Genomic DNA, 15215 nt, shown 5'->3' on the forward strand with positions numbered 1-15215 from the left:
AGGGATATATTGACACAAGGCATTACACCTGAACCCATAATCTGACCCTCAACTCACTTGAGCCCCTCAGGGTTTTCTCACAGGTCTCCTCATCAACACATGAAGGTTGGTAGATGACCACTAATATGGCAGACCTATTTCTTTTTTTTTTTTTTTAATTTTTATTTATTTATGATAGTCAGAGAGAGAGAGAGAGAGAGAGAGAGAGAAAGGCAGAGACATAGGCAGAGGGAGAAGCAGGCTCCATGCCCCAGGAGCCCGACGTGGGATTCGATCCCGGGTCTCCAGGATCGTGCCCTGGGCCAAAGGCAGGTGCTAAACCGCTGCGCCACCCAGGGATCCCCAGACCTATTTCTTTAAACTCTTACCACAATCTAGTTACAGGTGACCTGTGTACCCAGGATGGGTTTATGGATGTCAAGGTCTACAGCCACCAAACAAAACCAGCTCTAAACTTGGATACCCTCAGAGTGGGAGACTCCTCCTGCCAACCTACTTTCAAGGCTCCATCACAAGGGTTGACACTGTTTCACATCCCCCTAAATGGATGTGGAACAAGACTTAAGGTAAGTGCTGGCAGAATGAGAAGAGTTCAGACTAGATTGTAAAACCACTGGTCACCCACTTCTAACCTTTCTCTAATCTTAAGTTCAAAGGTGACACAGTCATCTATGAAAATGAAATACATGCTCTCTGGACAGATCTCCCTCCAAGCACAATTTCCAGAGATAGTGAATTCAGGTGTGATACAACTGCTACTTCGTAAGCTCCACATTAAATGAAAGCAGTCTTCTAAACTAAAATTCTTCATACTACTTTGCCCCTCTCCTCGTTACAGAATGACTGTGAAGTGCCATTACAGCAGAGATGACCTGCTGATAAATACCAATGTCCAAAGTCTTCCTCCTCCCGTGGCCTCAGTGAGGCCTGGTCCACTTGCCTTAATCCTGCAAACCTACCCAGGTGAGACATCACAACTTAAGAAATCCTACTTAAATACTTTTAGAGAAATCTTTCCTAACTTGAATTTTCTAATGCTGCCACACTAATGGAACAGTAGTGATGCCTTAGCTCCCACCACAACCTTCAACCACTTGAGTACTGAGGAGGTTTCCATTCCATTTCAGATAAATCCTATTTGCGACCCTATGGGGATAAGGAATATCCTGTGGTGAGATACCTCCGCCAACCAATTTACCTGGAAGTGAAAGTCCTAAATAGGGCTGACCCCAACATCAAGCTGGTCTTAGATGATTGCTGGGCAACACCCACCATGGACCCAGCCTCACTCCCCCAGTGGAATATTGTCATGGATGGGTAGGTATTCTCTATCCATAAGGTAACTCTCAGTTAATAAAAAAAAGTGAAGGGACACCTGGCTGGCTCAGTTGGTAGAATATGCAACTCTTAATCTCTGGGTTCTGAGTTTGAGCCCCATGTTGGATGTAGAGATCACTTAAAATCTTTTAAAGATTTATTTATTCATGAGAGACACACAGAGGCAGAGACATGGGCAGAGGGAGAAGCAGGCTCCCCACAGGGAGCCCGATGCAGGACTCGATTCTGGGATCCCAGGATCATGCCCTGAGCCAAAGGCAGACGCTCAACCCCTGAAGTGTCCCCACGTAAAAAGTCTTTAAAAAGTATTGCCAGTGAAGAGAATATAAAACCCTCTTGGGTTTCAGAAGAGCACTAGTCACAAAGGCCCTGATCTTTGTCTGTGTTCATTAGTAACCAATCCTTGGTCCAATAGCAGGACTCATGCTTTCCTCTTACCCTTGAATCTAAAAGAATCAGATCCTCCCCAAGGATGTCTGGCCCTAAGACTCTTTATGTGGAGAGAAAAGATGTCCAGTTCATATTCTACAATGTTCCAGGCACGGTGCTATATATGCCACATGCATTATTTGAACCTCATCACTCTGTACAGGACAATAGGCACCTGACTTCATGAAGAAACCCAAGTTTGCTGCTTAATAAATTGCCCAAAGTAATTGGTAAATGGTGGCATTTGAATGCCTATCTAACTATGGCCTGCATAACATAATGCTCTGAAGTTGTGACTATATACACTCACAAATTGGTGTTTGTCCTCTGAGCTCTGCCTTCAGGGGCCTGCACCTGGAAAACCCTATACTATCATCTCCCTTGCTAAGCTCTTAAACTCCAGGTACATTCCTGTCCCAGGACTACACGTAGTCCCTCCTAACACACAATTTTCTGTATATGTATAGCTACCATCATAGAGATAAAATAGCAGGAGTTATCTACCTTTGTCACTGACCTTTACTAACTGCCTAGACATAACTGGTACTCACATTAGTAGGAAGAATTAAGCCAGTGTCATCCAGAACTCATATAAAACTTTATAAAACTCTTTATAGGTGTAGCTGGCAAACAAATAGGAACTTAAATTCTATAGGTTAGAAAAACAACTAGCATGTACAACTGACGACTTTTTTTGATAGACCACATCAGAAAGCATACTAATTAAAAGATAAAGGTAGAAGGTAGAACAATTCTGAAGGTGTCTGAATACGTGGCTGCATCTGGGCAAATATGGAGTTAAACTTTGGGGGAAATGTGGCTGATGTTCTTCCCTGGTATATGCCTCCTAGCTGTGAATACAATCTGGACAACTACAGAACCACCTTCCATCCAGTTGGCTCCTCTGTGACCTACCCTACTCACTATCAGAGGTTTGATGTGAAGACCTTTGCCTTTATATCAGAGGCCCAAGTGCTTTCTAGCCTGGTAAGCGATTAAGTCACCTGGGACTGTTTGAATTTGAGTGCATCGGTTCCACTTAACTCTTCTTCTATCTCCAGGTCTACTTCCACTGCACCGCATTAATCTGCAATCGACTGTCTCCTGACTCCCCTCTGTGTTCTGTGACTTGCCCTATATCATCCAGGCACAGGCGAGGTAAAAATTTCAAGTTCTCCTTACCATGAGTCCTCAACGCAAGCATTGTCCTTTCACAATTGGAAACCTCAAGAATAAGGGCTCTGGGGTGCCTGGCTGACTCAGTCAAGATATGATTCTTGATCTCAGGGTTATGGGTTTGAACCCCATGTGTGGTACAGAGTTCACATAAGTTTGTTTTTTTCTAAGTAAAGTCTTCACTGGGACTCTTAACTCAATTCCAAGAAACCTTCTCATCCCAGTCTACCCTAGTCCTATAAGGCTGAAATGGCAAGTTCTTGATCAGATGATGGGCAAGTTTGGTTTTGCACATGGACTGGAGCCTGATCTTTCACAGACGTGACTTTCCAAAGTTACTATTCTAGATTCTAGGTGGACTGAGAAATTAATCTTCAGATATTGTTTCTCCTGCAAAGGTTGGGAAAACCCATATAGAGCAGGGGACTCCATGCCAATGTGCTCTAAGAAGTCCATTGACATACCTTTACTAGTCACTATTCCAGAGGGTCAGACACAAACGGTTTTCTATCTCCAGCCACAGACAGTACTGAAGAAGAGAAGATGAGAGTAAGTCTCCCGGGACCCATCCTCCTGTTGGCAGACAGCTCTTCACTCAGAGGTATGGTTTTAAAGCCTAGGGCACTTCCTGGACTCAAGTTCTTAGTTTTATGTTAAACTTAACTATGCATAAATACATGCTTATGGTAATCCAAAGCAATAAAGACTAAGTCTCTTCCTAGCCATACCTTTGTTAACTCTCCTATGTACTTTTCCAAAAATCACCCTTAATTCTACTTGCATTAAGAGATTTTTTTTTATCATATATCCTACCTTCTTATAATTTTTTTTAACTTGTTTTAACCACTTTATCTGTTTGGAGAGCTACCTCCCTGATAACAGCTATATAGAATCCCATCCATGTGGCTCTGTCTCAGCCATGGTCCTCATTCGTGGATATCTAGATTACTTCCAGTCTTGTCACTAATGCTGCGATAAAATCCTTTTAAATCTTTGCCTACTACACCAATTCAGGATTCCCATTTGTTTGGGTTTTTTGTTTGTTTTGGTCTTAGCCCAAATTGGAGGGGGCAAGGAGAAAGAATCACAAGTAGACTTCAGCTGAGCATGGAGCCTAACTGGGGACTCAAAATAGAAGACCCTGAGATTACAGCCTGAGCCAAAATCAAGAGTCGGATGCTTAACTGACTGTACCACCCAGGCATCCTCAGGATATCTTTCTAGAAGTGAAACTATTAGGTCAGAAGTCATGTGACTTAACATTGCCAAACTTTAGTCTGTACTAGATTCTGTTTCTGTTAATATCCCATATTTTCATCCCAGAACATCTTAATTTGAGGCCTACAATTTTAAAGTAAGCTGTATTAAATCCCTAACAACCTGCAAGAAATCATGCCCTTAGAACCATCTCTACTAGTGCCGTAACGTTAGTTAAGTAGGCTGGAACAGTAAGGTTCTTTCCAGGTGTCAGCTCATCTGATTTTAGATTAATAAAAGTGAGTAGGAAGTGGGAACAGCCACGGGAGCAGAGAGCAGGATGTTGGCTCAAAGAGTAAGCCTATATATACCCCGTTATAAGTTACCCAAATGAGTCCTTTGAACCTTAATCTTCTCTGGGGAGCCTCAGGCTTCAACTTAGGCCTTTTGATTTAAATGATCTTAAGACTTTAATGTCTGCTTCCTTCCTAGATGGTGTGGACTCAAAAGGGCACAGGGCTGCTGGATATGTTGCTTTTAAAACTGTAGTGGCTGTGGCTGCCTTAGCAGGCCTTGTGGCTGCTCTAGGTCTCATCATCTACCTGCGTAAGAAAAGAACCATGGTATTAAATCACTAAGGATTTTCAAATAAAGTGTTTGTTAAAGTAAGCTGCTTGCTTGTACCTCATTAAACTTCGATGGAGTTCAAGGATTGTTTCTTGCTGTCACACTTGAAGAGGGAATATAGAACCTTTCCACAATCCTGATGGGCTTTGGCTGTGTAACGTGAATAAGGAAATTGAGGACTTAATTACTTCCTGTTAGTTAAGCTTTTTCTGACCCCACTGCCAAAACTGGCAGTGCCAGAAAATTCAACCAGCAGTGGGTCTTAGCTACAGCCCAGCTCTGGGGATGCCTTTAGGTAACTTTAGTCTTCTACCCTCCATTCATATATGCAAGGTGCAGAGACAAGAAGTCACCCTTAGTCATTGGCAGGATTTTCTTTCCCTAGAAGGGCAGGGTAACCAGGTGTTCCCAAGGAATTAATCTAGTGTTCTGCTTCAATTTTCCCTAACTCAAATTACTCTTTGAAAGAAACTTCCCCTGAGAACTTGAGGTATTCACTTACATTCTTCCTTGTACTCCTCATGCAATCTGAGACCAGTTATCTCCCTTAGGGCATGGAAAACAATATAAGGTTCTAGTTTTCTTAGGGACAGTTAAAACATTCCCAGTCTCATTATGACTCCACAGCTGTACACCAGCCATTTAGCTGAGCTTGGAGAGCTGCTTTCCCACTACCTACACTTGATTATTCCCTCCACTTGAGCCTTTTCCCTGAGGGTCCCCCATCTTCTATGCTGTAATTGTATTGAAAGAACCAGTGTTTGCTTCACACTGTAACTCTAACAGACTATCTTCAAGATAACTAATACAGAAAATAACTTGCTTGTATCCTTCAAATAGAAAACGGCTGGCTCTAAACCAGAAACTTTCCTAGGAAAAGTCTTAAAGCTTTCAAATACCTATACATGGCTGGGAGGTTAAAACAGTCTTCAGTGTTCTTCAGTCTTCAACCCTCAACTGGTCGTAGTCTATATTCTGGCTTTTTAAAAACCTTCTTGAGGAAAGAATATTATATATGAATAGTGGATTCTTTTTCTTCCAATACACCTTTTTCATTCTACATCCTTTCATTAGATTTACGTGGTAGAACTTAGCGGCAATGAGGGGAAGGAAACCACTCACATTGTGTGAAAGATCTGGTCTTTCTAGAATGATAAAAGTCAAAGCTTCTAGACTGTAATAGTAGTCAAAAGTTCAAGTTATCTCATCAAAGCCATTATTTGGCTATTGCTTTACAAGGGAATATCATTTGCTAATGATAAAAAGTCTTGGAGTCAAGCTCTTCTGTGGTGGTCAAGTTAGTGTTACACGTTACAACTAGAAACCTGGTATGTGCTGGACTTGTTAAAATGGCATTTAAAAGTTAGCCATTTGGGATGCCTGGATGGCTCAGCGGTTTAGCATCTGCCTTCGGCTCAGGGCATGATCCTCGGGTCCTCTCTCTCTCTCCCTTTCTGTGCCTCTCATGAATAAATAAAATATTTTTTAAAAAGTTGGCCACTTAAGAAGCTTCCTGATCCACTGTGGTAGGCCGAATAATGGCAACCCCAACAGATCCATATCCTATCCCCCAGAATCTGAATATTATCTCTACATAGTCCCAAATGGACTTTGCAGATGCGGCTAAGGACCTTGACATGGGGATATTATCCACTAAGGCCCGATCACGTGGGTCCTTATAAAAAGGACAGAAGGATCAGAGTCAGAAGTCCCAATGGAAGCAGAAATCAGAGTGCTATGGGCCACAAGCCACAGAATATGGTCAGCCTCTATTAGCTCAGGGATGGCAAGGAAATGGATCTCCCCTAAAGCCCCAAGGAACACAGCCCTGCTGCCCCATTTGGGACTTCTGAATTCCAGAGTTATAAAATAACCTGTGTTTTAAGCCACTAAATTTGTATTAATTTGTTCCAACAACAATAGGAAATAATCTCTAATCAGTCCCTACTGACAACACTTTGATAGAGACGCACACATTTTACACAGAAGAGCAACTTAAGCCCTAGGGTAGCTTGTCCAAGATCGATCTTGAGGATGGAGCTGGAGCTTCTCATCTCTAAGTTGTTCTGTTTGTGTAGTGTCATAGGTCAGGATCAAAGTGACCTGGCCTCCAGGCTGCCCCCACAGCAGGCATGGTTCTGATGTTTGCCACAAATACTAGGGCAGAACTGAGAGAAAAGCTAAGCTAGCTGTGGAGCAGCTGCTGGGATGAACACTTGTTGCCATGGTAGCCTGGCACAGGTACAAGGAGTGATTGACTAAAGTCATGTTCTTAACTGCTGAAGGTACACATCCTACTGTACATGGGGGAGGCAGCCTCACTGTGTGTGGAAAGAGTGAGTGTTGGATAAAGCTATGTGCTAGAAGAGAGATTCTTAATCAGGCATACATATTTTGAAAAATATGTCATGTCCTGACCCCACCTACTAAACTAGAATCTTTGGAGGGGGATTTAACATGTTTAGGCTCTGTGGGAGGCCAAAGAATGGCCCCAAAATATCTATGTCCTAATCTCAGAAACCTGTGAAGATTACCTTCCATGGGAAGAGGGACTTTGCATACATGATTAATTTAAAAGTCCTGAATGGGGAGATTATCTGGATTATCCAGGTAGGCCCTAACTGCAATCACAGGGGCCCCTATAAGAGAAAGGGTGAGATCTGACCACAGAAACAATAAGGCAATGTGACAATGGCAGCAGGAACTGGAGTGATGCAGTGTGAGGCCAAAGGAGGGGCTACCAGCTAAGGAAAACATAGACACCAGAACCTAAAGGAGTCCAGAAAAAGGACTCTCCCCTAGAGCCTCCAGAAGGAACCAGCCTCACTGGCACCTTGACTTTAGCCCAGTGAAACTGATTGCAAACTTTTGACCCCCAGAATAAATCAGTCATTTTTAAGCCACTGAGCTTGTGGTAGTTTGTTATAGCAGCAAGAGGAAACTGATACAACCTCCTCCAGTGATTCAGACATACACCCCTGGGTAAGAATCACTGTATTAGACAAAGGCAGATGCCGGCAAACTTTGTCACAGACAATGTGTTACAAACAGACATTGTTGCTTATACACAGGAACTAAGAACAAGGGAGCAGTTTATTGTTTCAAGGACTTGGCGGATTCAAGTTGCAACCAGCTTCATTTCTAACCCATAGAATATTCTGGTGGAATTGAGGAATTACTGAGAACACAAGTCCATCCTGAGATGGGAATTGAAGTTGGAAGCCACTGAAGTACCAGAATGTGGATTACCTTTGATGGCGGTCACTACTGTGCCTATAAGCAGAGAATCCATGGAGTTAGCATTGCTTCTTGCTTGAAGGAGGTGGTGCATGAAGTGGGAAGCTACCTCATTGTGGACAGGACAGGGGGGCAGCAGAAAGTAGAACATGCAGTGCCTGGCATATCCACACTCTTGATCAGAGCAGCTTCCACCTGCTGAGTCAATGGACTCCAGTGGACTCCAGTGTGTGGGTTGGATTATTAGGTAGTTTAAGTACTGCTTCTCTTGAGAGTAGATGTCCTGCCAGAGGTTAGAGTTCCAGCTAACTTCTCCATGGCCCTGACCTTGGATCACACAAATTCAACGAACCTTGCTTTGTGAGTACACAACTAAAACACTCAGTGCACCAGGACTGATGGTGTAGAGTAGGCTGCTGAATCAAAAAGACTTTTCTCCCCCCTTTCTTCTCCTGTGATATTGTGATTTACAGTAAAAAACAGATATTTGGTCTTTGAGCCATCTAGCACACAGCTCCTAAAACCCTGGGAATTTCTGAAGTGTTGGAGCAATTAAGGAGCCTTTTGTTACATTATTAAAGAACTTTGGGAAACCACCAGATAACCTAGGGGAGGGGGCTGGTTGCCAGGGAAACCAATCTTGAATAGAGGGTAGGAACTTTCAGTCTCACTCCCTTGACTTCTAGGACTTGGCCAGTGACTTAACCAATCACGCCTACATAATGAAGCTTCCATTAAACCCCAAAAGCAGAGGGTTCAGAGACCTTCCAGGTTGGAAGACACAGGGAGATTTGGGGAGAGTGGTGCTTTCAGAAAGGATGTGGAAGTTCCTTGTCCTTTCACCATCCCTATCCATTTCTTCCATCGGGCAGTTCCCGAGTTACATCCTTTAATAATAAACCAGTGATCTAGTAAGCACACTGTTTCTCTGAGTTCTGTGAGACACTCTAGTAACTCTAGCAAATCAATCAAACCCAAGGAGGGTGTCATCAGAACCTCCCATCTGTAGCCAGACCATCAGAAGTACAGGTAACCACCTGGACTTGTGACTGGCAACCGAAGCTGGGTGGGTTGGGGTGAGGACAGTTTTATAGGACTGAAATTTTAACCTGTGGAATCTGATGCTATCTCCAGGTAGATAGTGACAGAATTGAGTTGAATTGTTGGACACCGAGATGGTGCCAGAGAATTTCTTGGTGTGGGGAAATCCCCATACACATTGGAATTGGATCCCAGAATCCTCATTCTCTCCCATCCCCATCTTCCCTAATAAAAGAACTTGGACTCTGTTCTGGAATGGCACAGTATATCCCTAGGGATATACCCTGATTGGGCTAAATAATCCAGATTAAAGCTCAATCCCCTTGCAGACCAGCTACCAGCAGGCATATGGTTCTGTTCAATGAAATTAAAAGGGGTATTAAAAGGGAGTATCTATCTTTTTCTTCTTTGTTTTTTTTAAAAAAAGAAAAAAAGCATGTAAGTCTAGCTCCTTTTCTTTCTGCTTGTGGATGTGGTTGTGTGACATTGTGATTCTTTGAGCTGTGGCAGCCATTTTGTGGCCATGTGGAAATAAGCCTAATGATGCTATTTGAGAATGGTAGAGTAAAACATGGAAAACCTAGATTCCTAATTACTTTATTGTGCTTCCTGAATCAACCCTGAAATCACTTGCATCTTGCTAAAAAGAAAACCACCGGCCCCCAAAGGGAGTAACTCATACAAGGCCAATTCATCAAACCAGAGCTTAATACTTAATCTAACTGCAATTAGATTAAGTATTTCCCCCAGAAATGAAGTCTTACCTGATCAGTCAGGACTTTTCTAGTCAGCATCAATGAGGTAATCTGTCACATGGGCCCTCTCCCTTCCCCAAAGAAAGATGAGGTCATCTGTGTAATACTTCCAGCGCTTCCCACTAAGGGAAAGTGACTTTGCCTAAAACAATATTTTCTTTTGCTAATAACTTCTTTGCCCCACCCTCCTTCCTATAAAAACCTTCAATTTTGTACAACTCCTCAGAGCTCCCCTCTACTTGCTAGATGGAATTCATGACTCACTTCATAAAACCAATTAGATCCTCAAGTTTACTCAGTTGTAATTTTGTACTTTAACAATCCTTCATGTTTAGTGAGATGCTAAAGATTCCTATTTTTAAGGGCGGCAGTTTGTTTCTTGTAGGTAAAAACATTCAAAATGATTCAGGATTAAAGAAGTTTTATTTTTTGGAGAACGATTATGGCTATAATCTGCATCTATAAGAACATACCAAATTATTTGTAAGATTTCTTTTAGATTAATAGCCAAATTTGTATAAACCACAAATAAGATCACCTTCTGTTAACAAATTTATTTTGCTTTGGCTCCCTCAAGGCACAAAAGGGCCAGAATCTTGTGCTGTTCATCTCTGAATTCCCACTGGTCCTGACGGGAGGGAAGATGATTTGACCAAAAATATAGTACAAAGAAGCTTGATTATGTGAAAATTAGTAATGGGAAACCTGGCTAAAATGGAGTCAGGAGGTTTTGGCAGGGGGAGCATCTGTGCCCTACCACTCCAAATCAATTGCAGACCCAAGGGGAAGAGACTGACTTAACTGTGAACATAGATACCACTCTACTCCTCCAGCCCAAGGAAGAGCTGCTTTCCTCATTCCCTACCCTCCACCCGGCCACAGCTCAGCCAATGAGAAGCTACTAACTACACTTTCAACTCCCACTTTCCTCTAATGGACTTTCAGTTCATAACAGCCTTCTTAACTTACCCTTTCTTTTCTCAAAAAAGCAAGCCTTGGGGTGCCTGGGTGGCAGCAGTCAGTTCAACGAGGGACTCTTGGTTTCAGTTCACGCCATGATCTTAGGGTCCTGAGATGGAGCCTCTTGTGAGGCTCCACTCTCAACACGAAGAGTGCTTGAGATTCTCTCTCCCTCTGCCCCTCCTGTGAGTGTGCACTCTCTATATATAAAATAAATCTTTAAAAAAATAAGTAAATAGGGGTGCTGGGGTGGCTCAGTTAAGCATCTGCCTTTGGCTTGGGTCATGATCCTAGGGTCCTGGGATCCAGCCCCTCATTAGGGTCCTTGCTCGGGGAGGAGTCTGCTTCTTTTTCTCCCTCTGCCCCATCCCACCTGCTCCTTGCTATCTCTCTAAAATAATTTTTTAAAATGAAATATAAATATAAATAAATATAAATATTTATATAAATATAAATATGTAATATAAATATAAATAAATAAATAAATAAATAAGCATGCCTCTCCTTTGTTCCCTGGATTTACCTACACTTCTGCCACAGCTTAGTCATCCCAGATTGCAATTCTCTTTTATTCTCAAACACACACATCTTTTGCTGGTAAAATAACTGGCAGCATCCATTTTTAGCATTTCAGAGCAGACCATGTAGTTTCTTTCCTTCCATACCTAGGGATGGATGCTCCCTCCCCTCCCCCCCTTAGTTCCTTTAGGGCCAGAGGAGCAAGGAAGATGCTGTGAAGCAAGCACTGGCTGCAGGAAACATGGCTTCGAGCCCTGGCACTGTGGGTTTACAGTGTCTGTGGGTAAAGCACTTGCCTCTCTCTGGCCTCAGGTGTGGCATCTTTAGAAGCAGAGGATTGTGTGATCTGTGGAAGGCTTCACCTGGGAGCTTCTAAGCCATGCAGAAGCTTTGGTCCTGCTCCAGATCTAAGGACTCAGAATCTGCCTTTTAGCAGGACCCCTGTACAGATGCATTTAAGTTTAAGAATCTAAACTTTAAGGGAAGGGAGAAGAAATGTGTGGGAAATATCAGGAAGGGAGACAGAACATAAAGACTCCTAACTCTGGGAAAGGAACTAGGGGTGGTGGAAGGGGAGGAGGGCGGGGGGTGGGGGGGAATGGGTGACGGGCACTGAGGGGGACACTTGATGGGATGAGCACTGGGTGTTTTTCTGTATGTTGGTAAATTGAACACCAATAAAAATTAATTTATTAAAAAAAAAAAAGAATCTAAACTTTAAAAAAAAAAAAAAAGAATCTAAAGTTTCTTCCGTCCTCAGTGCCAGTCCTTGCTGAGCCTGCTTCAGATTGCTGGACATGAGCTCCCTCTTCTGGCTCAAAAGTTAAACACTTTCTTTAGGAAACATTTCTGTTCCATTTCCACCTGCTGGGTTTTTGTTTTGGTTTTTGCTTTTTGGTTTTGGTTTTGGTTTTGTTGTTTGTTTTTTTTAGGATTTCAAATGCAGCTTGAAGCTCCAGCACCTATATAGGGGCATAAGGTCTCTGAGAGCATGTGTATGGAGCCTTGAATCTCCTCCCAAGTATTGGAAAATCAAAAGACACCCACTGCCAGGAGCGAGGGGTGCCCTTTCTAACCTAAATGGCTCTCAATTCCCGACTGCCAAGTGGTCCACCTTCCCCATGTCTCATCCTTGTCACTTCTGCTTTAACAAAAAAGTAGTGAGAGAGGAACAAACAGAGCCCAAGCTGGCAGCCAATGATGGCGTGCCCACAGCGTAGTCACTAGCCAGTTCTGAGACCTTTGGCAAATGATTTACCCATTGACCCAGTTTCCTCCTCTGCTAGTAGAGGAGTCTGGTAGGAAGATGGAACACAGCAAAACTGCTGTGAAAGGTCAAAAATGGTAATGAGAATGAAAGATGTGAAAACCTGACATATTTCACAAATGTGAAGGTGTTTCCCTGATGCCCTTAGTACAACTGGCTGACCTGGCAGATTCCAGCCTCATCCCAGACCAATAGCTCTGCTATTGCTTGGCCTAATGCTCTTCATTATCGTTTGTCTACATCAAGATTTCTCAACCTTGGCACTGACATTTGGTCCCAGATGTTTCTTTTTGTAAGGGGCTGTCCTGTGCATTGTAGGATGGTTAGCAGCATCCCTGGCCTCAGCCCACCATATGCCAGCAGCACCCCTTCTCCCAAACACACATACAGTCATGACAATCAAATAATGCCTCTACATGCTGCCAAATGTCCCGAGATATATGTTCTAGATCCAGGACTTCATGTTTTTTTCTAGTCAATGGAAAATGTTCAGGGGTTTCTATATATCAGGTTCTAGGCTAGCCAAAGTGAATCTGCAGACATTGTTTTCATCCCCAGAGCACTGGTGGAGAAGGGGGCAGGTAGGGAGGGTAGGAGGAAGGATAACTAAACATAAGAGAATAGCAGCAAAACAAGAGACGATTCAGTTGAGCAAGGGTATAATTGTTCCACTGTTTTGTAGCACTTTTAATCTAGAGATCACTTGCCTCAGTCTCCCAAAGACTCCGAATGACGAGGAAGTCAATGCACAGAGAGGTTGTCACTTGCCACCATGACTTTTCCACAAGGGCTGTAAGTATAAAGAGAGTACACATAGCAAGACATGACTTCATGGCCCATATGAACCTTGAGCTGGGTTGTAGAAGGTACAAATGTTTTGAAATGGGAGGTTTGGAAGGGAGATGCTCCAATATCACTGATTTTCAACTTTTCTGCCACACCTGATGGATAACATCCACCTTAACAACATACCCAAGAAGCATACCCAGTTTATATGTAATCCTCATACCCTCTCCCCAGGAAGGCAAAAAAATAACTTCAGTAGGGGATCCCTGGGTGGCTCAGTGGTTTAGCGCCTGCCTTCGGCCCAGGGCGTGATCCTGGAGACCCGGGATCGAGTCCCTCATTGGGCTCCCTGCGTGGAGCCTGCTTCCCCCTCTGCCTGTGTCTCTGCCTCTCTCTCTCTCTCTCAATCTCTCTCTCTCTCTCTCTCTCATGAATAAATTTTAAAATCTTAAAAAAAATAACTTCAATTCATTGTCACAACTCTTACTAATCACTTGGGATATGTGTGCACGTGTGTGTGTGCATGCACGCACACGCATACCTATATAAATCACTCCAACATGTATATTCACACAGGCACATGGTGTTTTGGGGGTTGCCATGGCATAGGTAAGAGAATTCTACATCCTCTCTTTACCCCCTCTCTCTAGCTCCACCTTTTCTCTCCTGCGCAAGGAAACACAGCAAAACCTACATGAAAGTACTCTAATTTATCCTCAACCCTCTTGTGACAACTCACACCTAATCATGCCTTTGCCAGAATGTTGCAACTTCTGGGCTAAATCTCCTGTTCTTTTGTTTTTTAAAGACTTCATTATTTTTTAAGTAGTCCCTACATCCAATGTGGGACTCAAACTCACAACCCCGAGATCCACAGTGGCATGCTCTCCTGAGTTAGCCAGAAACCCCTGAATCTCCTGTTCTATGCAGAGCAGACAACAGAAGCCACACATAGGTAGTAGTTGAAATGGTACTTCTCCTTTAAAGCTATCTATCTATCTATCTATCTATCATCTATCTATCTATCTATCTATCTATCTATCTATCTATCTATCTGACAAAAAGAGTACAAGCTGGGGGAGCCGCAGGCAGAGGCAAAGGGAGAAGCAGGCTCCCACCCTGAGCAAGGAGCCCAACGTGGGGCTTAATCCCAGGACCCCGGGATCATGACCTGAGCTGAAGGCAGATGCCCAACTGACTGAGCCACGCAGGAACTCTGAAATGGTACTTCTGTGGGGACGACTCTTGGGGCAGCCAACCATTCACATTCCATTTTATGAAACTGGCCATCCCTGGAGTTATTTGACACAGCAGCAAAGGTTGTGGGTACTGCTACAGACAGTATATACTAGGGCATATATAGGGCATTATATATTAGGGCCAAATTTCAGAAGGCCTCAAAGGCAGGTGGAGGAGTTGACATTGAACCGCATGCTGGGTACAAGGGTGGATTTGGCAGTCAGGCAAACTAGGCTTGAATCTCTCTTGTTTCTGTGTGCACTTGACAACTTAGCCTCTCAATCTTCCAGCTTCTTCATCTCTAAAATGGGTGGGAGTGAGGACTGGTTAAAAATGTGTATTGGTTTGTAGAGGGTTTAAGATAGCGCCCAACACATGGCAAAAGCAGACACCTAGGCAGATAAATTAACGTTCCAGCTGTGTGAAGTCACAGCTTCCATGCTCTAAGGATAAATTACCTTTCCAAATGAGTCACACATTGAACTATGCCTAAAAGGCATGCCACCTTTTGAATAATCAGTGAGTTCTAACATTCCACCAGGCGTGGCTAACAAGAGGCCTTTTACTCATTCCATTCCACTGTTTTAAAGGACGGTGTGTGGTGCATTTTGACAACTATGCTTTATTTTATTTTATTTTATTTT

General features: G+C 43.2%; 2 protein-coding genes across 4 annotated transcripts in view; one reads left to right on the plus strand and one right to left on the minus strand.

Moving 5' to 3' along the window:
• Nucleotides 1–4809, plus strand: part of ZP2 (zona pellucida glycoprotein 2) — a 28887-nt gene extending 24078 nt beyond the window's left edge. For both annotated transcript variants that reach the window (XM_072753694.1, XM_072753693.1), the window contains exons 11-18: nucleotides 379–566; nucleotides 650–741; nucleotides 839–963; nucleotides 1128–1317; nucleotides 2619–2754; nucleotides 2829–2925; nucleotides 3461–3544; nucleotides 4633–4809. In XM_072753694.1, coding sequence (XP_072609795.1) covers nucleotides 379–566; nucleotides 650–741; nucleotides 839–963; nucleotides 1128–1317; nucleotides 2619–2754; nucleotides 2829–2925; nucleotides 3461–3544; nucleotides 4633–4778 — 1058 coding nt within the window. In that variant the 3' untranslated portion in view covers nucleotides 4779–4809. The remainder of the gene's footprint in view (nucleotides 1–378; nucleotides 567–649; nucleotides 742–838; nucleotides 964–1127; nucleotides 1318–2618; nucleotides 2755–2828; nucleotides 2926–3460; nucleotides 3545–4632) is intronic.
• Nucleotides 1–13336, minus strand: part of ANKS4B (ankyrin repeat and sterile alpha motif domain containing 4B) — a 42099-nt gene extending 28763 nt beyond the window's left edge. For both annotated transcript variants that reach the window (XM_072753695.1, XM_072753696.1), the window contains exon 1: nucleotides 13254–13336. The gene's annotated coding sequence lies outside the window, so the exon portion shown is untranslated. The remainder of the gene's footprint in view (nucleotides 1–13253) is intronic.
• Nucleotides 13337–15215: the final 1879 nt, after the last annotated feature.

Source organism: Vulpes vulpes, chromosome 3, assembly GCF_048418805.1.
Source record: "Vulpes vulpes isolate BD-2025 chromosome 3, VulVul3, whole genome shotgun sequence".
In the NCBI taxonomy this organism is placed as follows: Eukaryota; Metazoa; Chordata; class Mammalia; order Carnivora; family Canidae; genus Vulpes; species Vulpes vulpes.